The sequence below is a fragment of the Panulirus ornatus genome, chromosome 36 (assembly GCF_036320965.1).
Source record: "Panulirus ornatus isolate Po-2019 chromosome 36, ASM3632096v1, whole genome shotgun sequence".
Lineage (NCBI taxonomy): Eukaryota > Metazoa > Arthropoda > Malacostraca > Decapoda > Palinuridae > Panulirus > Panulirus ornatus.
In genome coordinates, this window is record NC_092259.1 from 15388082 (window position 1) to 15414861 (window position 26780).

The 26780-nt window shown below is 41.9% G+C and overlaps 1 protein-coding gene across 1 annotated transcript in view; it reads right to left on the reverse strand.

Moving 5' to 3' along the window:
• Nucleotides 1–3222, reverse strand: part of LOC139760434 (DNA primase large subunit-like) — a 35928-nt gene extending 32706 nt beyond the window's left edge. Inside the window, exon 1 of the mRNA XM_071683673.1 lies at nt 3106–3222. Within this exon, the coding sequence (XP_071539774.1) occupies nt 3106–3222 (117 nt within the window). The remainder of the gene's footprint in view (nt 1–3105) is intronic.
• Between the last annotated feature and the right edge of the window lie 23558 nt (nt 3223–26780).

The window sequence follows — 26780 nt, forward strand, 5'->3', positions numbered from 1 at the left end:
AGAGCAGTGTGGTTTCAGAAGTGGTAGAGGATGTGTGGATCAGGTGTTTGCTTTGAAGAATGTATGTGAGAAATACTTAGAAAAGCAAATGGATTTGTATGTAGCATTTATGGATCTGGAGAAGGCATATGATAGAGTTGATAGAGATGCTCTGTGGAAGGTATTAAGAATATATGGTGTGGGAGGCAAGTTGTTAGAAGCAGTGAAAAGTTTTTATCGAGGATGTAAGGCATGTGTACGTGTAGGAAGAGAGGAAAGTGATTGGTTCTCAGTGAATGTAGGTTTGCGGCAGGGGTGTGTGATGTCTCCATGGTTGTTTAATTTGTTTATGGATGGGGTTGTTAGGGAGGTGAATGCAAGAGTTTTGGAAAGAGGGGCAAGTATGAAGTCTGCTGGGGATGAGAGAGCTTGGGAAGTGAGTCAGTTGTTGTTCGCTGATGATACAGCGCTGGTGGCTGATTCATGTGAGAAACTGCAGAAGCTGGTGACTGAGTTTGGTAAAGTGTGTGAAAGAAGAAAGTTAAGAGTAAATGTGAATAAGAGCAAGGTTATTAGGTACAGTAGGGTTGAGGGTCAATTCAATTGGGAGGTGAGTTTGAATGGAGAAAAACTGGAGGAAGTGAAGTGTTTTAGATAACTGGGAGTGGATCTGGCAGCGGATGGAACCATGGAAGCGGAAGTGGATCATAGGGTGGGGGAGGGGGCGAAAATTCTGGGAGCCTTGAAGAATGTGTGGAAGTCGAGAACATTATCTCGGAAAGCAAAAATGGGTATGTTTGAAGGAATAGGGTTCCAACAATGTTGTATGGTTGCGAGGCGTGGACTATGGATAGAGTTGTGCGCAGGAGGATGGATGTGCTGGAAATGAGATGTTTGAGGACAATGTGTGGTGTGAGGTGGTTTGATCGAGTGAGTAACGTAAGGGTAAGAGAGATGTGTGGAAATAAAAAGAGCGTGGTTGAAAGAGCAGAAGAGGGTGTTTTGAAATGGTTTGGTCACATGGAGAGAATGAGTGAGGAAAGATTGACCAAGAGGATATATGTGTCGGAGATGGAGGGAATGAGGAGAAGTGGGAGACCAAATTGGAGGTGGAAAGATGGAGTGAAAAAGATTTTGAGTGATCGGGGCCTGAACATGCAGGAGGGTGAAAGTCGGGCAAGGAATAGAGTGAATTGGATCGATGTGGTATACCGGGGTAGACGTGCTATCAATGGATTGAATCAGGGCATGTGAAGCGTCTGAGGTAAACCATGGAAAGTTGTGTGGGGCCTGGATGTGGAAAGGGAGCTGTGGTTTTGGGCATTATTACATGACAGCTAGAGACTGAGTGTGAACGAATTCATACTGTCTGCCCTTATTCATTCCTGTTGCCACCCCGCCACACATAAAATAACAACTCCCTACCCCGACATGTGCGCGAGGTAGCGCTAGGAAAAAAACAAAGACCACATTCGTTCACACTCAGTCTCTAGTTGTCATGTATAATGCACCGAAACCACAGCTCCCTTAATAATAATAATAATAATAATAATAATGATAATAATAATAATGTAACATATTTCAATTAATACCTATTTCAGAACATTCTCCATTTATGACTGAAAGGGAAAACATACAAACAAATAAACAAGCTTGGACATTAAATCTTTCAAGTTAGGATAAACAGCTACTTACAGTGTTCAGTTTCAGAAGTAACATATCTTAAACAGTATGCAATATTCTGTAGTAATAATGTTAAGCAAAGAAATACTAAGCTATGCACTTAGTTATCTGAGTAAGACATTATGACAAACATCACATATGATCATTGACTGAAAAACATCCATGTTTGAGGACAATATGTGGTGTGAGGTGGTTTGATCGAGTAAGTAATGTAAGGGTAAGAGAGTCTTTTCTTGTAATAAGAGACAAGTAATTTGTATGGAAGACATGGCAATGTCAGTACTATTGAATTAAAAAGTGAATAACATACCATAACTAAGACTGAAAACTTAACTAAGAAAAATCATCTTGAAAACAGTTTTTGTTACTGACACTTAAAATTACATCTCATTTCCTTCAAAAAATCATTAAAATAGGACAACGTACTGCGGATTAATCTTATCCTGAAAATAACAACTGGTACTTGCTACTATTAGGTTATGTCCTACTTCCCTACTGAAAAACAATCAAAATTCCTTATCACCCACTGTCACTGAGCAAAGATGAAAGCTTAAAATCTCCAATTCTAGTTATCCTTCATCTTGCCACCTCCATTAGTCATTCCCCTTGGGACCAATAAAATCTGCAAACCTCAGGTACAAATTAACAAGGAAATGACTGATAGATGTGTTAAGCCATTAAACCGACATTCAAAATAATATAATGATACTGAAAGCCAAGGGAAAAGCAAATTTTCAAGTGAGCTTCCTCTTAAATTCTAACATCAAAATCATTTAAATCTTTGATTTGCCTAGGATATTTTTTATCCGTTTTTCTAATCTTCTTTTGAAGGCTTCTGTTTGTGATCCAAGAGGGTTTCTTCTTTTCACTTGGCAGTAAAATTATAAGATCTCTAATTTGTTTTCACTGTGCTTTCATATATTTTTGCTTGATGTCTTAGCTTGCCCTAAAGTATCCCTGCTGACTTAACTACTTTGTTTCTTCCATACCGCTTAGTTTTTACTTCATGCACATTACCTTCGATTCCTTCAATTTGTTGCCATTAATATACAGTTATGTATCTTTATCTTCTTCCTTACATTATACAATTCAAGTTCTTTTATCCTTTCATGTGTTTTTTACCTCAATGCTTCAGTAACGTCTCAAATCTATTGATTTTTGTTTGACACAGCCGTATTCAATTTACTGCTGATATATATAGTACACTGAAAACTGTAATCATCAGCTTTCCATCTTTCATGGTGAACAATTTAAAAGCACATGTTGAGATAAGTAGTTAAGTGTTCCTTAACTATGGCCTCGCTGGTATTTGGAGCCAATATTGCTTCTGTATCATATACCAGAGCAAAATCACCAGCATTGAACCTTTTCTATTTGGCACAAGGTTACCTTGTTTATATTCATATGAATATCATTAACAGTGTAACTAAGCTCTGTACTTACCTTTGACTGTTTCTGATCTGATTGCTTAATCACAATTTTTCTATAGGGTATACATTTGTAATGAAGGGCTTGGATGTTCATCAATAAAGGCAGGTGCTTGACTTCTAAGATCACCATATACAAGAGCTATTCATTTGTAGCATCAAGTTCCAAGTAATGTCTGCCAGCTTTCCTTACCTATAACTTTCTGGTACACACTTTCCACCTTTATCTTCATTGGTTTGTTGGTGTGGCAAAGACAGCCCTGTGATAGGAGGTGCAGTCACATCCAGTGATTTGATAAGTGACTAAGTAATCAGAGTGATGAGGGAAAATGAAGTTGATGGTAGAGCCAGAAATATAGATAAGGAAATTATCATGCATGTTCAAATCAGGCTTTGCAGGAAGTTTTTTCAAATTCCATTGTTTTAGTTGCCTTTTAAGATTACTGACTACTACCATATGGTCACAGTTATGCTGGAAATGCACAGTCTGTATTTTCTGTCAAATTCTGAATTCTATATGCATTTTGCCATTGAGTTCTCTATGTTTATTACAGTGGAATGGAGTCTTAAGTATTGAAGGAAAAATTAGAGAACATCATTTCAGTAGGTTCCATAGTCCTTATGCTTCTCTGCCTAGTCTTTCTTGCTGGTAATTCCTGGTCAGAAACACACCCCTGACTCCTCCAGACTTCATATATATATATATATATTTCTTTCTTTTTTTCAAACTATTCACCATTTCCTGCATTAGCGAGGTAGCGTTAAGAACAGAGAACTGGGCCATTGAAGGGAATATCCTCACCTGGCCCCCTTCTCTGTTACTTCTTTTGGAAAATTAAAAAAAAAAAAATATATATATATATATATATATATATATATATATATATATATATATATATATATATATATATATAAATATATATATATATATATATATATATATATTTTTTTTTTTACTTTGTCGCTGTCTCCCGCGTTTGCGAGGTAGCGCAAGGAAACAGACAAAAAAAATGGCCCAACCCACCCCCATACACATGTATATACATACGTCCACACACGCAAATATACATACCTACACAGCTTTCCATGGTTTACCCCAGACGCTTCACATGCCCCGATTCAATCCACTGACAGCACGTCAACCCTGGTATACCACATCGCTCCAATTCACTCTATTCCTTGCCCTCCTTTCACCCTCCTCCATGTTCAGGCCCCGATCACACAAAATCTTTTTCACTCCATCTTTCCACCTCCAATTTGGTCTCCCTCTTCTCCTCGTTCCCTCCACCTCCGACACATATATCCTCTAGGTCAATCTTTCCTCACTCATTCTCTCCATGTGCCCAAACCATTTCAAAACACCCTCTTCTGCTCTCTCAACCACGCTCTTTTTATTTCCACACATCTCTCTTACCCTTACGTTACTTACTCGATCAAACCACCTCACACCACACATTTTCCTCAAACATCTCATTTCCAGCACATCCATCCTCCTGCGCACAACTCTATCCATAGCCCACGCCTCGCAACCATACAACATTGTTGGAACCACTATTCCTTCAAACTATATATATATATATATATATATATATATATATATATATATATATATATTTTTTTTTTTTTTTTTTTTTTTTATACTTTGTCGCTGTCTCCCGCGTTTGCGAGGTAGCGCAAGGAAACAGACGAAAGAAATGGCCCAACCCCCCCCCCCCCCATACACATGTACATACACACGTCCACACACGCAAATATACATACCTACACAGCTTTCCATGGTTTACCCCAGACGCTTCACATGCCTTGATTCAATCCACTGACAGCACGTCAACCCCTGTATACCACATCGCTCCAATTCACTCTATTCCTTGCCCTCCTTTCACCCTCCTGCATGTTCAGGAGGGTGAATATATATATATATATATATATATATATATATATATATATATATATATATATATATATATATATATATACAAATATATACAAATGGATTTGTATGTAGCATTTATCGATCTGGAGAAGGCATATGATAGAGTTGATAGAGATGCTCTGTGGAAGGTATTAAGAATATATGGTGTGGGAGGAAGCAGTGAAAAGTTTTTATCGAGGATGTAAGCATGTGTACGTGTAGGAAGAGAGGAAAGTGATTGGTTCTCAGTGAATGTAGGTTTGCGGCAGGGGTGTGTGATGTCTCCATGGTTGCTTAATTTGTTTATGGATGGGGTTGTTAGGGAGGTAAATGCAAGAGTTTTGGAAAGAGGGGCAAGTATGAAGTCTGTTGGGGATGAGAGAGCTTGGGAAGTGAGTCAGTTGTTGTTCGCTGATGATACAGTGCTGGTGGCTGATTCATGTGAAAAACTGCAGAAGCCTGGTGACTGAGTTTGGTAAAGTGTGTGACAGAAGAAAGTTAAGAGTAAATGTGAATAAGAGCAAGGTTATTAGGTACAGTAGGGTTGAGGGTCAAGTCAATTGGGAGGTGAGTTTGAATGGAGAAAAACTGGAGGAAGTGAAGTGTTTTAGATATCTGGAAGTGGATCTGGCAGCGGATGGAACCATGGAAGCGGAAGTGGATCATAGGGTGGGGGAGGGGGCAAAAATTCTGGGGGCCTTGAAGAATGTGTGGAAGTCGAGAACATTATCTCGGAAAGCAAAAATGGGTATGTTTGAAGGAATAGTGGTTCCAACAATGTTGTATGGTTGCGAGGCATGGGCTATGGATAGAGTTGTGCGCAGGAGGATGGATGTGCTCGAAATGAGATGTTTGAGGACAATGTGTGGTGTGAGGTGGTTTGATCGAGTGAGTAACGTAAGGGTAAGAGAGATGTGTGGAAATAAAAAGAGCGTGGTTGAGAGAGCAGAAGAGGGTGTTTTGAAGTGGTTTGGGCACATGGAGAGAATGAGTGAGGAAAGATTGACCAAGAGGATATATGTGTCGGAGGTGGAGGGAACGAGGAGAAGAGGGAGACCAAATTGGAGGTGGAAAGATGGAGTGAAAAAGATTTTGTGTGATCGGGGCCTGAACATGCAGGAGGGTGAAAGGAGGGCAAGGAATAGAGTGAATTGGAGCGATGTGGTATACCGGGGTTGACGGGCTGTCAGTGGATTGAATCAAGGCATGTGAAGAGTCTGGGGTAAACCATGGAAAGCTGTGTAGGTATGTATATTTGCGTGTGTGGACGTGTGTATATACATGTGTATGGGGGGGGTTGGGCCATTTCTTTCGTCTGTTTCCTTGCGCTACCTCGCAAACGCAGGAGACAGCGACAAAGTATAATAAAAAAAATAATAAAAATATATATATATATATATATATATATATATATATATATATATATATATATATATATAATATATATATATATATATATATATATATATATATATATATATATATATATATATATATATATATATATATATATATATATATATCATTTATATTCATTTTGCTTTATCGCTGTCTCCCGCGTTAGCGAGGTAGCGCAAGGAAACAGACAAAAGAATGGCCCAGTCCGCCCACATAAACATGTATATACATACATGTCCACACACACACAATATACATACCTATACATCTCAATGTACACATATATACTACACACACAGATATATACATATATACACATGTACATGATTCATACTGTCTGCCTTTATTTGTTCCCATCGCCACCTCGCCACACATGGAATAACAACCCCCTCCCCCCCTCATGTGTGCGAGGTAGCGCTAGGAAAAACAACAAAGGCCCCATTCATTCACACTCAGTCTCTAGCTGTCACGTAATAATGCACCGAAACCACAGCTCCCTTTCCACATCCAGGCCCCACACACTTTGCATGGTTTACCCCAGATGCTTCACATGCCCAGGTTCAATCCATTGACAGCACGTCGACCCCGGTATACCATATCGTCCCAATTCACTCTATTCCTTGCATGCCTTTCACCCTCCTGCATGTTCAGGCCCCGATCACTCAAAATCTTTTTCACTCCATCTTTCCACCTCCAATTTGGTCTCCCACTCCTCCTCGTTCCCTCCACCTCTGACACATATATCCTCTTGGTCAATCTTTCCTCACTCATTCTCTCCATGTGACCAAACCATTTCAAAACACCCTCTTCTGCTCTCTCAACCACACTCTTTTTATTTCAACACATCTCTCTCACCCTTACATTACTTAATCAAACCACCTCACACCACATATTGTCCTCAAACATCTCATTTCCAGCACATCCACCCTCCTGCGCACAACTCTATCCATAGCCCACGCCTCGCAACCATACAACATTGTTGGAACCACTATTCCTTCAAACATACCCATTTTTGCTTTCCGAGATAATGTTCTCGACTTCCAAACATTCCTCAAGGTTCCCAAAATTTTCGCCCCCTCCCCCACCCTATGATTCACTTCCGCTTCCATGCTTCCATCCGCTGCCAGATCCACTCCCAGATATCTAAAACACTTCACTTCCTCCAGCTTTTCTCCATTCAAACTTACCTCCCAATTGACTTGACCCTCAACCCTACTGTACCTAAAACCTTCCACAAAGCATCCCTATCAACTCTATCATATGCCTTCTCCAGATCCATAAATGCTACATACAAATCCATTTGTTTTTCTAAGTATTTCTCGCATACATTCTTCAAAGCAAACAACTGATCCACACATCCTCTACCACTTCTGAAACCACACTGCTCTTCCCCAATCTGATGCTCTGTACATGCCTTCACCCTCTCAATCAATACCCTCTCATATAATTTACCAGGAATACTCAACAAACTTATACCTCTGTAATTTGAGCACTCACTCTTATCCCTTTGCCTTTGTACAATGGCACTATGCAAGCATTCCGCCAATCCTCAGGCACCTCACCATGAATCATACATACATTAAATAACCTTACCAACCAGTCAACAATACAGTCACAACCTTTCTTAATAAATTCCACTGCAATGCCATCCAAACCTGCTGCTTTGCCAGCTTTCATCTTCCGTAAAGCTTTTACTACCTTTTCTCTGTTTACCAAATCATTTTCCCTAACCCTCTCACTTTGCACACCACCTCGACCAAGACACCCCATATCTGCCACTCTATCATCAAACACATTCAACAAACCTTCAAAATACTCACTCCATCTCCTTCTCACATCACCACTACTTGTTATCACCTCCCCATTAGCCAACTTCACTGAAGTTCCCATTTGCTCCCTTGTCTTACGCACTTTATTTACCTCCTTCCAAAACATCTTTTTATTCTCCCTGAAATTTAATGATACTCTCTCACCCCAACTCTCATTTGCCCTCTTCTTCACCTCTTGCACCTTTCTCTTGACCTCCTGCCTCTTTCTTTTATACCTCTCCCACTCATTTGCATTTTTTCCCTGCAAAAAATAGTTCAAATGCCTCTCTCTTCTCTTTCACTAATAATCTTACTTCTTCATTCCACCACTCACTACCTATTCTAATCAACCCACCTCCCACGCTTCTCATGCCACAAGCATCTTTTGCGCAAGCCATCACTGCTTCCCTAAATACATCCCATTCCTCCCCCACTCCCCTTACCTCCTTTGTTCTCACCTTTTTCCATTCTGTACTCAGTTTCTCATGGTACTTCCTCACACAAGTCTCCTTTCCAAGCTCACTTACTCTCACCACTCTCTTCATCCCAACAGTCTCTCTTCTTTTCTGAAAACCCCCACAAATCGTCACCTTTGCTTCCACAAGATAATGATCAGACACCCCTCCCGTTGCACCTCTCAGCACATTAACATCCAAAAGTCTCTCTTTCGTGCATCCATCAATTAACATGTACTCCAATAACGCTCTCTGGCCATCTCTCCTACTTACATACGTATACTTATGTATATCTCACTTTTTAAACCAGGTATTCCCAATCACCAGTCCTTTTTCAGCACATAAGTCTACAAGCTCTTCACCATTTCCATTTACAGCACTGAACACTCCATGTATACCAATTATTCCCTCACCTGCCACATTACTCACCTTTGCATTCAAAGCGAGGTAGCGTTAAGAACAGAGGACTGGGCCTTTTTTGGAATATCCTCACCTGGCCCCCTCTGTTCCTTTTTTGGAAAATTAAAAAAAAAAAGGAGAGGGAGGATTTCCAGCCCCCCGCTCCCTTCCCTTTTAGTCGCCTTCTACGACACGCAGGGAATACGTGGGAAGTATTCTTAATCCCCTATCCCCAGGGAAAATATATATATATATATATATATATATATATATATATATATATATATATTTTGTTCTCACCTTTTTCCATTCTGCACTCAGTCTCTCCTGGTACTTCCACACACAGGTCTCCTTCTCAAGCTCACTTACTCTCACCACCTTAGCCTCCACAAGATAATGATCAGACATCCCTCCAGTTGCACCTCTCAGCACATTAACATCCAAAAGTCTTTCTTTCGCACGCCTGTCAATTAACACGTATTCCAATAACGCTCTCTGGCCATCTCTCCTACTTACATAAGTACACTTATGTATATCTCGCTTTTTAAACCAGGTATTCCCAATCATCAGTCCTTTTTCAGCACATAAATCTACAAGCTCTTCACCATTTCCATTTACAACACTGAACACCCCATGTATACCAATTATTCCCTCAACTGCCACATTACTCACCTTTGCATTCAAATCACCCATCACTATAACCCGGTCTCGTGCATCAAAACCACTAACACACTCATTCAGCTGCTCCCAAAACACTTGCCTCTCTTGATCTTTCTTCTTACTTCTTACTACTTCTTACAACTACTTAGAAAAGCAAATGGATTTGTATGTAGCATTTATGGATCTGGAGAAGGCATATGATAGAGTTGATAGAGATGCTCTGTGGAAGGTATTAAGAATATATGGTGTGGGAGGCAAGTTGTTAGAAGCAGTGAAAAGTTTTTTATCGAGGATGTAAGGCATGTGTACGTGTAGGAAGAGAGGAAAGTGATTGGTTCTCAGTGAATGTAGGTTTGCGGCAGGGGTGTGTGATGTCTCCATGGTTGTTTAATTTGTTTATGGATGGGGTTGTTAGGGAGGTAAATGCAAGAGTTTTGGAAAGAGGGGCAAGTATGAAGTCTGTTGGGGATGAGAGAGCTTGGGAAGTGGGTCAGTTGTTGTTCGCTGATGATACAGCGCTGGTGGCTGATTCATGTGAGAAACTGCAGAAGCTGGTGACTGAGTTTGGTAAAGTGTGTGGAAAAAGAAAGTTAAGAGTAAATGTGAATAAGAGCAAGGTTATTAGGTACAGTAGGGTTGAGGGTCAAGTCAATTGGGAGGTGAGTTTGAATGGAGAAAAACTGGAGGAAGAAGTGTTTTAGATATCTGGGAGTGGATCTGGCAGCGGATGGAACCATGGAAGCGGAAGTGGATCATAGGGTGGGGGAGGGGGCGAAAATTCTGGGAGCCTTGAAGAATGTGTGGAAGTCGAGAACATTATCTCGGAAAGCAAAAATGGGTATGTATGAAGGAATAGTGGTTCCAACAATGTTGTATAGTTGCGAGGCGTGGGCTATGGATAGAGATGTGCGCAGGAGGATGGATGTGCTGGAAATGAGATGTTTGAGGACAATGTGTGGTGTGAGGTGGTTTGATCGAGTGAGTAACGTAAGGGTAAGAGAGATGTGTGTAAATAAAAAGAGCGTGCCCTGATTCAATCCACTGACACCATGTCAACCACGGTATACCACATCGATCCAATTCACTCTATTCCTTGCCCTTCTTTCACCCTCCTGCATGTTCAGGCTCCGATCACACCAAATCTTTTTCACTCCATCTTTCCACCTCCAATTTGGTCTCCCACTTCTCCTTGTTCCCTCCACCTCCGACACATATATCCTCTTGGTCAATCTTTCCTCACTCATTCTCTGCATGTGCACAAACCATTTCAAAACACCCTCTTCTGCTCTCTCAACCATGCTCTTTTTATTTCAACACATCTCTCTTACCCTTACGTTACTTACTCGATCAAACCACCTCACACCACACATTGTCCTCAAACATCTCATTTCCAGCACATCCATCCTCCTGCGCACAACTCTATCCATAGCCCACACCTCGCAACCATACAACATTGTTGGAACCACTATTCCTTCAAACATACCCATTTTTGCTTTCCGAGATAATGTTCTCGAATTCCACACATTCTTCAAGGCTCCCAGGATTTTCGCCCCCTCCCCCACCCTATGATCCACTTCCGCTTCCATAGTTCCATCCGCTGTCAGATCCACTCCCAGATATCTAAAACACTTTATTTCCTCCAGTTTTTCTCCATTCAAACTTACCTCCCAATTGACTTGACCCTCAACCCTACTGTACCTAATTACCTTGCTCTTATTCACATTTACTCTTAACTTTCTTCTTTCACACACTTTACCAAACTCAGTCACCAGCTTCTGCAGTTTCTCACATGAATCAGCCACCAGCGCTGTATCATCAGCGAACAAGAACTGACTCACTTCCCAAGCTCTCTCATCCCCAACAGACTTCATACTTGCCCCTCTTTCCAAAACTCTTGCATTCACCTCCCTAACAACCCCATCCATAAACAAATTAAACAACCATGGAGACATCACACACCCCTGCCGCAAACCTACATTCATTGAGAACCAATCACTTTCCTCTATTCCTACATGTACACATGCCTTACATCCTCGATAAAAACTTTTCACTGCTTCTAACAACTTGCCTCCCACACCATATGTTCTTAATACCTTCCACAGAGCATCTCTATCAACTCTATCATATGCCTTCTCCAGATCCATAAATGCTACATACAAATCCATTTGCGTTTCTAAGTATTTCTCACATACATTCTTCAAAGCAAACACATGATCCACACATCCTCTACCACTTCTGAAACCACACTGCTCTTCCCCAATCTGATGCTCTGTACATGCCTTCACCCTCTCAATCAATACCCTCCCATATAATTTACCAGGAATACTCAACAAACTTATACCTCTGTAATTTGAGCACTCACTCTTATCCCCTTTGCCTTTGTACAATGGCACTATGCACGTATTCCGCCAATCCTCAGGCACCTCACCATGAGTCATACATACATTAAATAACCTTATCAAACAGTAAATAATACAGTCACCCCCTTTTTTAATAAATTCCACTGCAATACCATCCAAACCTGCTGCCTTGCCGGCTGTATATATATATATATATATCCCTGGGGATAGGGGATTAAGAATACTTCCCACGTATTCCCTGCATGTCGTAGAAGGCGACGAAAAGGGGAGGGAGCGGGGGGCTGGAAATCCTCCCCTCTCGGTTTTTTTTTCTTTTTTTTCAATTTTCCAAAAGATGGAACAGAGAATTGTGCCAGGTGAGGGTATTCCCTCAAAGGCCCAGTCCTCTGTTCTTAACGCTACCTCGCTAATGCGGGAAATGGCGAATAGTTTGAAAGAAAGAAAGAAAGATATATATATATATATATATATATATATATATATATATATATATATTTTTTTTTTTTTTTTTTTTTATACTTTGTCGCTGTCTCCCGCGTTTGCGAGGTAGCGCAAGGAAACAGACGAAAGAAATGGCCCAACCCCCCCCCATACACATGTACATACACACGTCCACACACGCAAATATACATACCTACACAGCTTTCCATGGTTTACCCCGGACGCTTCACATGCCTTGATTCAATCCACTGACAGCACGTCAACCCCTGTATACCACATCGCTCCAATTCACTCTATTCTTGCCCTCCTTTCACCCTCCTGCATGTTCAGGCCCCGATCACACAAAATCCTTTTCACTCCATCTTTCCACCTCCAATTTGGTCTCCCTCTTCTCCTCGTTCCCTCCACCTCCGACACATATATCCTCTTGGTCAATCTTTCCTCACTCATTCTCTCCATGTGCCCAAACCATTTCAAAACACCCTCTTCTGCTCTCTCAACCACGCTCTTTTTATTTCCACACATCTCTCTTACCCTTACGTTACTTACTCGATCAAACCACCTCACACCACACATTGTCCTCAAACATCTCATTTCCAGCACATCCATCCTCCTGCACACAACTCTATCCATAGTCCACGCCTCGCAACCATACAACATTGTTGGAACCACTATTCCTTCAAACATACCCATTTTTGCTTTCCGAGATAATGTTCTCGACTTCCACACATTCTTCAAGGCTCCCAGAATTTTCGCCCCCTCCCCCACCCTATGATCCACTTCCGCTTCCATGGTTCCATCCGCTGCCAGATCCACTCCCAGATATCTAAAACACTTCACTTCCTCCAGTTTTTCTCCATTCAAACTCACCTCCCAACTGAATTGACCCTCAACCCTACTGTACCTAATAACCTTGCTCTTATTCACATTTACTCTTAACTTTCTTCTTTCACACACTTTACCAAACTCAGTCACCAGCTTCTGCAGTTTCTCACATGAATCAGCCACCAGCGCTGTATCATCAGCGAACAACAACTGACTCACTTCCTAAGCTCTCTCATCCCCAACAGACTTCATACTTGCCCCTCTTTCCAAAACTCTTGCATTCACCTCCCTAACAACCCCATCCATAAACAAATTAAACAACCGTGGAGACATCACACACCCCTGCCGCAAACCTACATTCACTGAGAACCAATCACTTTCCTCTCTTCCTACACGTACACATGCCTTACATCCTCGATAAAAACTTTTCACTGCTTCTAACAACTTGCCTCCCACACCATATATTCTTAATACCTTCCACAGAGCATCTCTATCAACTCTATCATATGCCTTCTCCAGATCCATAAATGCTACATACAAATCCATTTGCTTTTCTAAATATTTCTCACATACATTCTTCAAAGCAAACACCTGATCCACACATCCTCTACAACTTCTGAAACCACACTGCTCTTCCCCAATCTGATGCTCTGTACATGCCTTCACCCTCTCAATCAATATCCTCCCATATAATTTGCCAGGAATACTCAACAAACTTATATCTCTGTAATTTGAGCACTCACTCTTATCCTCTTTGCCTTTGTACAATGGCACTATGCACGCATTCCGCCAATCCTCAGGCACCTCACCATGAGTCATACATACATTAAATAACCTTACCAACCAGTCAACAATACAGTCACCCCCTTTTTTAATAAATTCCACTGCAATACCATCCAAACCTGCTGCCTTGCCGCCTTTCATCTTCCGCAAAGCTTTTACTACCTCTTCTCTGTTTACCAACTCATTTTCCCTAACCCTCGCACTTTGCACACCACCTCGACCAAAACACCCTATATCTGCCACTCTATCATCAAACACATTCAACAAACCTTCAAAATACTCACTCCATCTCCTTCTCACATCACCACTACTTGTTATCACCTCCCCATTTGCGCCCTTCACTGAAGTTCCCATTTGCTCCCTTGTCTTACGCACTTTATTTACCTCCTTCCAGAACATCTTTTTATTCTCCCTAAAATTTAATGATACTCTCTCACCCCAACTCTCATTTGCCCTTTTTTTCACCTCTTGCACCTTTCTCTTGACCTCCTGTCTCTTTCTTTTATACGTCTCCCACTCAATTTCATTTTTTCCCTGCAAAAATCGTCCAAATGCCTCTCTCTTCTCTTTCACTAATACTCTTACTTCTTCATCCCACCACTCACTACCCTTTCTAATCAACCCACCTCCCACTCTTCTCATGCCACAAGCATCTTTTGCGCAATCCATCACTGATTCCCTAAATACATCCCATTCCTCCCCCACTCCCCTTACTTCCATTGATGGAGAGAGATGGGTGATTATTGGTGCATATGCACCTGGGCATGAGAAGAAAGATCATGAGAGGCAAGTGTTCTGGGAGCAGCTGAATGAGTGTGTTAGTGGTTTTGATGCACGAGACCGGGTTATAGTGTTGGGTGATTTGAATGCAAAGGTGAGTAATGTGGCAGTTGAGGGAATAATTGGTATACATGGGGTGTTCAGTGTTGTAAATGGAAATGGTGAAGAGCTTGTAGATTTATGTGCTGAAAAAGGACTGATGACTGGGAATACCTGGTTTAAAAAGCGAGATATACATAAGTATACTTATGTAAGTAGGAGAGATGGCCAGAGAGCGTTATTGTATTACGTGTTAATTGACAGGCCCGCGAAAGAGAGACTTTTGGATGTTAATGTGCTGAGAGGTGCAACTGGAGGGATGTCTGATCATTATCTTGTGGAGGCTAAGGTGAAGATTTGTATGGGTTTTCAGAAAAGAAGAGTGAATGTTGGGGTGAAGAGGGTGGTGAGAGTAAGTGAGCTTGGGAAGGAGACTTGTGTGAGGAAGTACCAGGAGAGACTGAGTACAGAATGGAAAAAGGTGAGAACAATGGATATATATTATATATATATATATATATATATATATATATATATATATATATATATATATATATATGGGAGTGGGAGGCTGGAAATCCTCACCTTTCATTTTCTTCTTTTAAACTTTCCAAAAGAAAGAACAGAGAAGGGGGCCAGGTGAGGATATTCCCTCAAAGGCACAGTCCTCTATTCTTAATCTTACCTCGCTAATGCGGGAAATGGCGAATAGTATGAATGAAAAAAAGAAGGATATATATATATATATATATATATATATATATATATATATATATATATATATATATATATATATATATATATATCACTACCTCGCAAATGCGGGAGACAGCGACAAAGCAAAATAAATAAATAAGTGGTAGAGGATGTGTGGATCAGGTGTTTGCTTTGAAGAATGTATGTGAGAAATACTTAGAAAAGCAAATGGATTTGTATGTAGCATTTATCGATCTGGAGAAGGCATATAATAGAGTTCATAGAGATGCTCTGTGGAAGGTATCAAGAATATATGGTGTGGGAGGCAAGTTGTCAGAAGCAGTGAAAAGTTTTTATCGAGGATGTAAGGCATGTGTACGTGTAGGAAGAGAGGAAAGTGATTGGTTCTCAGTGAATGTAGGTTTGCAGCAAGGGTGTGTGATGTCTCCATGGTTGTTTAATTTGTTTATGGATGGGGTTGTTAGGGAGGTGAATGCAAGAGTTTTGGAAAGAGGGGCAAGTATGAAGTCTGTTGTGGATGAGAGAGCTTGGAAAGTGAGTCAGTTGTTGTTCGCTGATGATACAGCGCTGGTGGCTGATTCATGTGAGAAACTGCAGAAGCTGGTGACTGAGTTTGGTAAAGTGTGTGAAAGAAGAAAGTTAAGAGTAAATGTGGATAAGAGCAAGGTTATTAGGTACAGTAGGGTTGAGGGTCAAGTCAATTGGGAGGTAAGTTTGAATGGAGAAAAACTGGAGGAAGTAAAGTGTTTTAGATATCTGGGAGTGGATCTGGCAGCGGATGGAACCATGGAAGCGGAAGTGGATCATAGGGTGGGGGAGGGGGCGAAAATCCTGGGAGCCTTGAAGAATGTGTGGAAGTCGAGAACATTATCTCGGAAAGCAAAAATGGGTATGTTTAAAGGAATAGTGGTTCCAACAATATTGTATGGTTGTGATGCGTGGGCTATGGATAGAGTTGTGTGCAGGAGGGTGGATGTGCTGAAAATGAGATGTTTGAGGACAATGTGTGGTGTGAGGTGGTTTGATCGAGTAAGTAACGTAAGGGTAAAAGAGATGTGTGGAAATAAAAAGAGCGTGGTTGAGAGAGCAGAGGAGGGTGTTTTGAAATGGTATGGGCACATGGAGAGAATGAGTGAGGAAAGATTGACCAAGAGGATATATGTGTCAGAGGTGGAGGGAACGAGGAGAAGTGGGAGACCAAATTGGAGGTGGAAAGATGGAGTGAAAAAGATTTTGAGTGATCGGGGCCTGAACATGCAGGAGGGTGAAAGGCGGGCAAGGAATAGAGTGAATTGGATCGATGTGGTATACCGGGGTTGACGTGCTGTCAGTGGATTGAATCAGTGCATGTGAAGCGTCTGGGGTAATCCATGGAAAGTTGTGTGGGGCCTGGATGTGGAAAGGGAGCTGTGGTTTCGGGCAATATTGCATGACAGCTAGAGACTGAGTGTGAATGAATGGGGCCTTTGTTGTCTTTTCCTAGCGCTACATTGCACACATGAGGGGGGAGGGGGATGGTATTCCATTTGTGGCGAGGTGGCGATGGGAATGAATAAAGGCAGACAGTGTGCATTGTGTGCATGGGTATATATGTATGTGCCTGTGTGTGTATATATATGTGTACATTGAGATGTACAGGTATGTATATTTGCATGTGTATGTATATGTATTTGTGCCACATGTATGTATATTTGTCACACATGGAATAACATCCCCTCCCCGCTCATGTGTGCGAGACAGAGCTAGGAAAAGACAACAAAGGCCCCATTCGTTCACACTCAGTCTCTAGCTGTCATGCAATAATGCCCGAAACCACAGCTCCCTTTCCACATCCAGGACCCACACAACTTTCCATGGATTACCCCAGACGCTTCACATGCCCTGATTCAATCCACTGACAGCACGTCAACCCCGCTATACCACATCGATCCAATTCACTCTATTCCTTGCCCGCCTTTCACCCTCCTGCATGTTCAGGCCCCGATCACACAAAATCTTTTTCACTCCATCTTTCCACCTCCAATTTGGTCTCCCACTTCTCCTCGTTCCCTCCACCTCCGACACATATATCCTCTTGGTCAATCTTTCCTTACTCATTCTCTCCATGTGCCCAAACCATTTCAAAACAACCTCTTCTGCTCTCTCAACCATGCTCTTTTTATTTCCTCACATCTCTCTTACCCTTACATTACTTACTCGATCAAACCACCTCACACCACACATTGTCCTCAAACATCTCATTTCCAACACATCCACCCTCCTGCGCACAACTCTATCCATAGCCCACGCCTCGCAACCATACAACATTGTTGGAACCACTATACCTTCAAACATACCCATTTTTGCTTTCCGAGATAATGTTCTCGACTTCCACACATTCTTCAAGGCTCCCGGGATTTTCGCCCCCTCCCCCACCCTGTGATTCACTTCCGCTTCCATGGTTCCATCCGCTGCCAGATCCACTCCCAGATATCTAAAACACTTCACTTCCTCCAGTTTTTCTCCATTCAAACTCACCTCCCAACTGACTTGACCCTCAACCCTACTGTACCTAATAACCTTGCTCTTATTCACATTTACTCTTAACTTTCTTCTTTCACACACTTTACCAAACTCAGTCACCAGCTTCTGCAGTTTCTCACATGAATCAGCCACCAGCGCTGTATCATCAGCAAACAACAACTGACTCACTTCCCAAGCTCTCTCATCCACAACAGACTTCATACTTGCCCCTCTTTCCAAAACTCTTGCGTTTACCTCCCTAACAACCCCATCCATAAACAAATTAAACAACCATGGAGACATCACACACCCCTGCCGCAAACCTACATTCACTGAGAACCAATCACTATCCTCTCTTCCTACACGTACACATGCCTTACATCCTCGATAAAAACTTTTCACTGCTTCTAACAACTTGCCTCCCACACCATATATTCTTAATACCTTCCACAGAGCATCTCTATCAACTCTATCATATGCCTTCTCCAGATCCATAAATGCTACATACAAATCCATTTGCTTTTCTAAGTATTTCTCACATACATTCTTCAAAGCAAACACCTGATCCACACATCCTCTACCACTTCTGAAACCACACTGCTCTTCCCCAATCTGATGCTCTGTACATGCCTTCACCCTCTCAATCAATACCTCCCATATAATTTACCAGGAATACTCAACAAACTTATACCTCTGTAATTTGAGCACTCACTCTTTGAGCACTCCCCTTTGCCTTTGTACAATGGCACTATGCACGCATTCCGCCAATCCTCAGGCACCTCACCATAAGTCATACATACATTAAATAACCTTACCAACCAGTCAATAATACAGTCACCCCCTTTTTTAATACATTCCACTGCAATACCATCCAAACCTGCTGCCTTGCCGGCTTTCATCTTCCACAAAGCTTTTACTACCTCTTCTCTGTTTACCAAATCATTTTCCCTAACCCTCTCACTTTGCACACCACCTCGACCAAAACACCCTAAATCTGCCACTCTATCATCAAACACATTCAACAAACCTTCAAAATACTCACTCCATCTCCTCACATCACCACTACTTGTTATCACTTCCCCATTTGCGCCCTTCACTGAAGTTCCCATTTGCTCCCTTGTCTTACGCACTTTATTTACCTCCTTCCAGAACATCTTTTTATTCTCCCTAAAATTTAATGATACTCTCTCACCCCAACTCTCATTTGCCCTTTTTCTCACCTCTTGCACCTTTCTCTTGACCTCCTGTCTCTTTCTTTTATACATCTCCCACTCAATTGCATTTTTTCCCTGCAAAAATCGTCCAAATACCTCTCTCTTCTCTTTCACTAATAATCTTACTTCTTCATCACAACACTCACTACCCTTTCTAATCAACCCACCTCCCACGCTTCTCATGCCACAACCATCTTTTGTGCAATCCATCACTGATTCCCTAAATACATCCCATTCCTCCCCCACTCCCCTTACTTCCATTGTTTTCACCTTTTTCCATTCTGTACTCAGTCTCTCCTGGTACTTCCTCACACAAGTCTCCTTCCCAAGCTCACTTACTCTCACCACTCTCTTCACCCCAACATTCACTCTTCTTTTCTGAAAACTCATACAAATCTTCACCTTAGCCTCCACAAGATAATGATCAGACATCCCTCCAGTTGCACCTCTCAGCACATCAACATCCAAAAGTCTCTCTTTCGCATGCCTGTCAATTAACACGTAATCCATTAATGCTCTCTGGCCATCTCTCCTACTTACATACATATACTTATGTATATCTCGCTTTTTAAACCAGGTATTCCCAATCACCAGTGCTTTTTCAGCACATAAATCTACAAGCTCTTCACCATTTCCATTTACAACACTGAACACCCCATGTATACCAATTATTCCCTCAACTGCCACATTACTCACCTTTGCATTCAAATCACCCATCACTATAACCTGGTCTCGTGCATCAAAACCACTAACACACTCATTTAGCTGCTCCCAAAACACTTGCCTCTCATGATCTTTCTTCTCATGCCCAGGTGCATATGCACCAATAATCACCCATCTCTCTCCATCAACTTTCAGTTTTACCCATATTAATCGAGAATTTAATTTTTTACATTCTATCACATACTCCCACAACTCCTGTTTCAGGAGTACTGCTACTCCTTCCCTTGCTCTTGTCCTCTCACTAACCCCTGACTTTACTCCCAAGACATTCCCAAACCACTCTTCCCCTTTACCCTTGAGCTTCGTTTCACTCAGAGCCAAAACATCCAGGTTCCTTTCCTCAAACATACTACCTATCTCTCCTTTTTTCACATCTTGGTTACATCCACACACATTTAGAAACCCCAATCTGAGTCTACGAGGAGGATGAGCACTCCCCGTGTGACTCCTTCTGTTTCCCATTTTTTAGAAAGTTAAAATACAAGGAGGGGAGGATTTCTGGCCCCCCGCTCCCATCCCCTCTAGTCGCCTTGATTTATATTTATTTACTATATTATACTTTGTCAATGTCTCCTGCGTTAGCATGGTAACGCAAGGAAACAGACGAAAGAATGGCCCAACCCAAACACATACACATGTATATACATACACGTCCACACACAGCACATATACATACCTATACATCTCAACGTATACATATATATACACACACAGACATATACATACATACACATATACATAATTCATACTGTCTGCCCTTATTCATTCCTGTCGCCACCCCGCCACACATGAAATGACAACCCCCTCCTTCCGCATGTGCGTGAGGTGGCGCTAGGAAAAGACAACAAAGGCCACATTCGTTCACACTCAGTCTTTAGCTGTCATGTATAATCCACCGAAACCACAGCTCCCTTTCCACATCCAGGCACCACAAAACTTTCCATGGCATATCCCAGACGCTTCACATGCCCTGGTTCAATACATTGACAGCACATCGACCCCAGTATACCACATCGTTCCAATTCACTCTATTCCTTGCACTCCTTTCACCCTCCTGCATGTTCAGGCCCCAATCACTCAAAATCTTTTTCACTCCATCTTTCCACCTCCAATTTGGTCTCCCACTTCTCCTCATTCCCTCCACCTCTGACACATATATCCTCTTGGTCAATCTTTCCTCACTCATTCTCTCCATGTGACCAAACCAATTCAAAACACCCTCTTCTGCTCTCTCAACCACACTCTTTTTATTACCACACATCTCTCTTACCCTTTCATTACTTACTCAATCAAACCACCTCACACCACATAGTGTCCTCAAACATCTCATTTCCAGTACATCCACCCTCCTCCGCACAACTCTATCTATAGCCCACGCCTTGCAACCATATAACAATTTTTAGAACCACTATTACCTTCAAACATACCCATTTTTGCTTTCCAAGATACCATTTTCGACTTCCACACATTTGTCAACGCTCCCAGAACTTTCGCCCCCTCCCCGACCCTATGATTCACTTCCGCTTCCATGGTTCCATCTGCTGCCAAATCCACTCCCAGATATCTAAAACACTTCACTTCCTCCAGTTTTTCTCCATTAAAACTTACCTCCCAATTGACTTGTCCCTCAACCCTACTGTGTCTAATAATCTTGCTCTTATTCACATTTACTCTCAGCTTTCTTCTTTCACACACTTTACCAAACTCAGTCACCAGCTTCTGCAGTTTCTCACATGAATCAGCCACCAGTGCTGTATCATCAGCGAACAACTGGCTCAGTTCCCAAGCTCTCTCATCCACAACAGACTGCATTCACCTCCCTAACAACCCCATCCATAAACAAATTAAACAACCATGGAGACATCACACACCCCTGCCGCAAACCAACATTCACTGAGAACCAATCACTTTCCTCTCTTCCTACACGTACACATGCCTTATATCCTCGATAAAAAGTTTTCACTGCTTCTACCAACTTACCTCCCACACCATATATTCTTAATATCTTCAACAGAGCATCTCTATCAACTCTATCATATGCCTTCTCCAGATCCATAAATGCTACATACAAATCCATTTGCTCTTCTAAGTATTTCTCACATACATTTTTTAAAGCAAACACCTGATCCACACATCCTCTACCACTTCTGAAACCACACTGCTCTTCCCCAATCTGATGCTCTGTACATGCCTTCACCCTCTCAATCAATACCCTCCCATATAATTTACCAGGAATACTCAACAAACTTATACCTCTGTAATTTGAGCACTCACTCTTATCCCCTTTGCCTTTGTACAATGGCACTATGCAAGCATTCCGCCTGTCCTCAGGCACCTCACCATGAGTCATACATACATTAAATAACCTTACCAACCAGTCAACAATACAATCACCCCCTTTTTAATAAATTCCACTGCAATAGCATCCAAACCTGCTGCCTTGCTGGCTTTCATCTTCCTCAAAGCTATTACTACCTCTTCTCTGTTTACCAAATCATTCTCCCTAACCCTCTCACTTTGCACACCACCTCGACCAAAACACCCTATATCTGCCACTCTATCATCAAGCACAGGGTGGGGAGGGGGTGAAGTTTCTGAGAACAATAAAGAATGTGTGGAAGGAGAGAACATTATCTCGGAAAGAAAAAATGGGTATGTTTGAAGGAATGGGCTATAGATCGGGTTATATGGAGGAGGATGGATGTGTTGGAAATTAAATGTCTGACGACAATATGTGGTGTGAGATGGTTTAATTGAGTAAGTAATGAAAGGGTAAGAGAGATGTGTGGAAATAAAAACTGTGTGGTTGAGAGAGCAGAAGAGGGTGTGCTGAAATGGTTTGGACATATGAAGCAAATGAGTAAGAAAAGATTGACAAAAAGGATATATGTGTCAGAGGAGGAGGGAAAAAGGAGAAACAGGAGACCAAAATGGAGGTGGAAGGATGGAGTGAAAAAGATTTTGAGCAATCAGAGCCTGGACTTACACAAGGTTGAAAGGTGTGCAAGGAATAAAGTGAAATGTGGTATACTGGGGTCGACGTGCTGTCAATGGACTGAACCAGGGAATGTGATACATTTGTGGTAAACCATGGAAAAGTCTGTGGGGCCTGGATGTGGATAAGGAGCTATAGTTTCGGTGCATTACACATGACAGCTAGAGACTGAATGTGAACGTATGTGACCTTTTTTGTCTATTTTCCTGGCCCTAACACACTGAAGGTGGGGTAGCTATGCTGTTTCCTGTGGGTGGAGTAACACCAGGAATGGGGGAAGGAAAGTAGGAATGAATATGCACATGTGTATAAATGTATATGTCTGTGTTGTATGTGTATATATGTATATATCAATATTATTCTCCACTATCCCTGGGGATAGGGGAGAAAGAATACTTCCACAAATTCCTCACGTGTCGTAGAAGGCGACTAAAGAGGACGGGAGTGGGGGGCTAGAAACCCTCCCCTCCCTATGTTTTAACTTTCTAAATGGGTAAACAGAAGAAGGAGTCATGCGGGGAGTGCTTATCCTCCTCGAAGGCTTAGACTGGGGTGTCTAAATGTGTGTGGATGTAACCAAGATGAGAAAAAAAGAGAGATAGGTAGTATGTTTGAGGAAAGGAACCTGGATGTTTTGGCTCTGAGTGAAATGAAGCTCAAGGGTAAAGGGGAAGAGTGGTTTGGGAATGTCTCAGGAGTAAAGTCAGGGGTTATTGAGAGGACAAGAGCAAGGGAATGAGTAGCACTACTCCTAAAACAGGAGTGGTGGGAGTATGTGATAGTGTAAGAAAGTAAACTCAAGATTGATATGGGTAAAACTGAAAGTGGATGGAGAGAGATGGCTGATTATTGGTGCATATGCACCTGGGCATGAGAAGAAAGATCATGAGAGGTAAGTGTTTTGGGAACAGCTGAGTGAGTGTGTCAGTAGTTTTGATGCATGAGACCAGGTTATAGTGATGTGATGGGTGATTTGAATGCAAAGGTGAGTAATGTGGCAGTTGAGGGAATAATTGGTGTACATGGGGTGGTCAGTGTTGTAAATGGAAATGGTGAAGAGCTTGTAGATTTGTGTGCTGAAATAGGACTGGTGATTGGGAATACCTGGTATAAAAAGAGAGATATACATAAGCATACATATGTAAGTAGAAGAGATGGCCAGAGAGCGTTACTGGATTACTTGTTAATTGATAGGCATGTGAAAGAGAGACTTTTGGATGTTAATGTGCTGAGAGGTGAAACTGGAGGAATCTCTGATCATTATCTTGTGGAGGCAAAGGTGAAGTTTTGTAGAGGTTTTTAGAAAAGAAGAGAGAATGTTGGGGTGAAGAGAGTGGTGAGAGTAAGTGAGCTTGGGAAGGAGACTTGTGTGAGGAAGTACCAGGAAAGACTGAGTGCAGAATGGAAAAAGGTGACACCAAAAGACGTAAGGGGAGTGGGGGAAGAAAGGGATGTATTTAAGGAAGCGGTGATGGCTTGCGCAAAAGGTGCTTGTGGCATGAGAAGCATGGGATGTGGGCAGATTAGAAAAGGTAGTGAGCGGTGGGATGAAGAAGTAAGATTATTAGTGAAAGAGAAGAAAGAAGCTTTTGGACAAGTTTTGCAAAGAAATAGTGCAAATGATGGGGAGATGAATAAAAGAAAGAGGCAGGTCAAGAGAAAGGTGCAGGAGGTGAAAAAAAGGGCAAATGAGAGTTGGGGTGAGAGAGTATCATTAAATTTTAGGAAGAATAAAAAGATGTTTTGGAAGGAGGTAAATAAAGTGAGTAAGACAAGAGAACAAATGGGAACATCAGTGAAGGCAGCTAATGGGGAGGTGATAACAAGTAGTGGTGATGTGAGGAGATGGAGTTAATATTTTGAAGTTTAGTTGAATGTGTTAGATGATTGAACGGCAGATATAGGGTGTTTTGGATGAGGTGGTGTGCAAAGTGCGAGGGTTAGGGAGAATGATTTGGTAAAGAGTAGAGGTAGTAAAAATGTTGCGGAGATGAAAGTCGGCAAGACGGCGAGTTTGGATGGTATTGCAGTGTATGTTATTAAAAAAGGAGGAGACTGAGTTGTTGACTGGTTGGTAAGGATATTTAATGTATGTATGACTCATGGTGAGATGCCTGAGGATTGGCGGAATGCATTCATAGTGCCATTCTACAAAGGCAAAGGGGACAAAGGTGAGTGCTCAAATTACAGAGGTATAAGTTTGTTGAGTATTCCTGGGAAATTATATGGGAGGGTACTGATTGAGAGAGTGAAGGCATGCACAGAGCATCAGATTGGGGAAGAGCAGTGTGCTTTCAGAAGTGGTAGAGGATGTGTGGATCAGGTGTTTCCTTTGAAGAATGTGTGTGAGAAACACTTAGAAAAGCAAATGGATTTGTATGTAGCATTTTTGGATCTGGAGAAGGCATATGATAAGAGTTGGTAGAGATGCTCTGTGGAAGGTATTAAGAATATATGGTGTGGGAGGCAAGTTATTAGAAGCAGTGAAAAGTTTTTATCGAAAATGTAAGGCATGTGTGCGAGTGGGAAGAGAGGAAAGTGATTGGTTCTCAGTGATTGTCAGTTTGCGATAGGGGTGCGTGATGTCTCCACGGTTGTTTAATTTGTTATGGATGGGGTTGTAAGGGAGGTGAATGCAACAGTTTTGAAAGAGAGGGGCATGTATGCAGTCTGTTGTGGATGAGAGAGCTTGGGAAGTGAGTCAGTTGTTGTTTGCTGATGATAAAGCGCTGGTGGCTGATTCGGGTGAGAAACTGCAGAAGCTGGTGACTGAGTTTGGTAAAGTGTGTGAAAGAAGAAAACTGAGAGTAAATGTGAATGAGAGCAAGGTTATTAGGTACAGTAGGGTTGAGGGTCAAGTCAATTGGGAGGTAAGATTGAATGGAGAAAAACTGGAGGAAGTGAAGTGTTTTATACATTTGTGAGTGGATGTGGCAGTGGATGGAACCAAGGAAACGAAAGTGACTCACAGGGTGGGGGAGGGGGTGAAAGTTCTGGAAGCGTTAAAAAATGCGTATGTGAAGGGAACGAAGCAAAGCGGGAGACCAAATTGGAGGTGGAAAGATGGAGTAAAAAAGATTTTGAGTGATCAGGGCCTGAACATGCAGTAGGGTGAAAGGCGTGCGAGGAATAGAGTGAATTGGAACGATATGGTATACCGGGGTCAACGTGCTGTCAATTGATTGAACCAGCGCATGTGAAGCGTCTGGGGTAAACCATAGAAAGTTTTATGTGTCCTGCATGTGGAAAGGGAGCTGTTTCGGAGCATTATACATGATAGCTAGAGACTGAGAGTGAACGAATGTGGCCTTTGCTGTCTTTCCTTGTGCTACCTCGCACATATGCGGGGGGAGGGGGTTCTCATTTCATGTGTGGTAGGGTGGCGATGGGAATGAATAAGGGCAGACAGTATGAATTATGTACATGTGTATATATGTATATGTCTGAGTGTGTATATATATGTAGCAGACAGTAAGAATTATGTACATATGTATATATGTATATGTCTGAGTGTGTATATATATATGTATATATTGAGATGTATATTTATTTATATTCATTTTGCTTTGTCGCTGTCTCCCGCATTTGCAAGGTAGCGCAAGGAAACAGACGAAAGAAATGGCCCAACCCACCCCCATACACAATGTATATACACACACGTCCACACACGCAAATATACA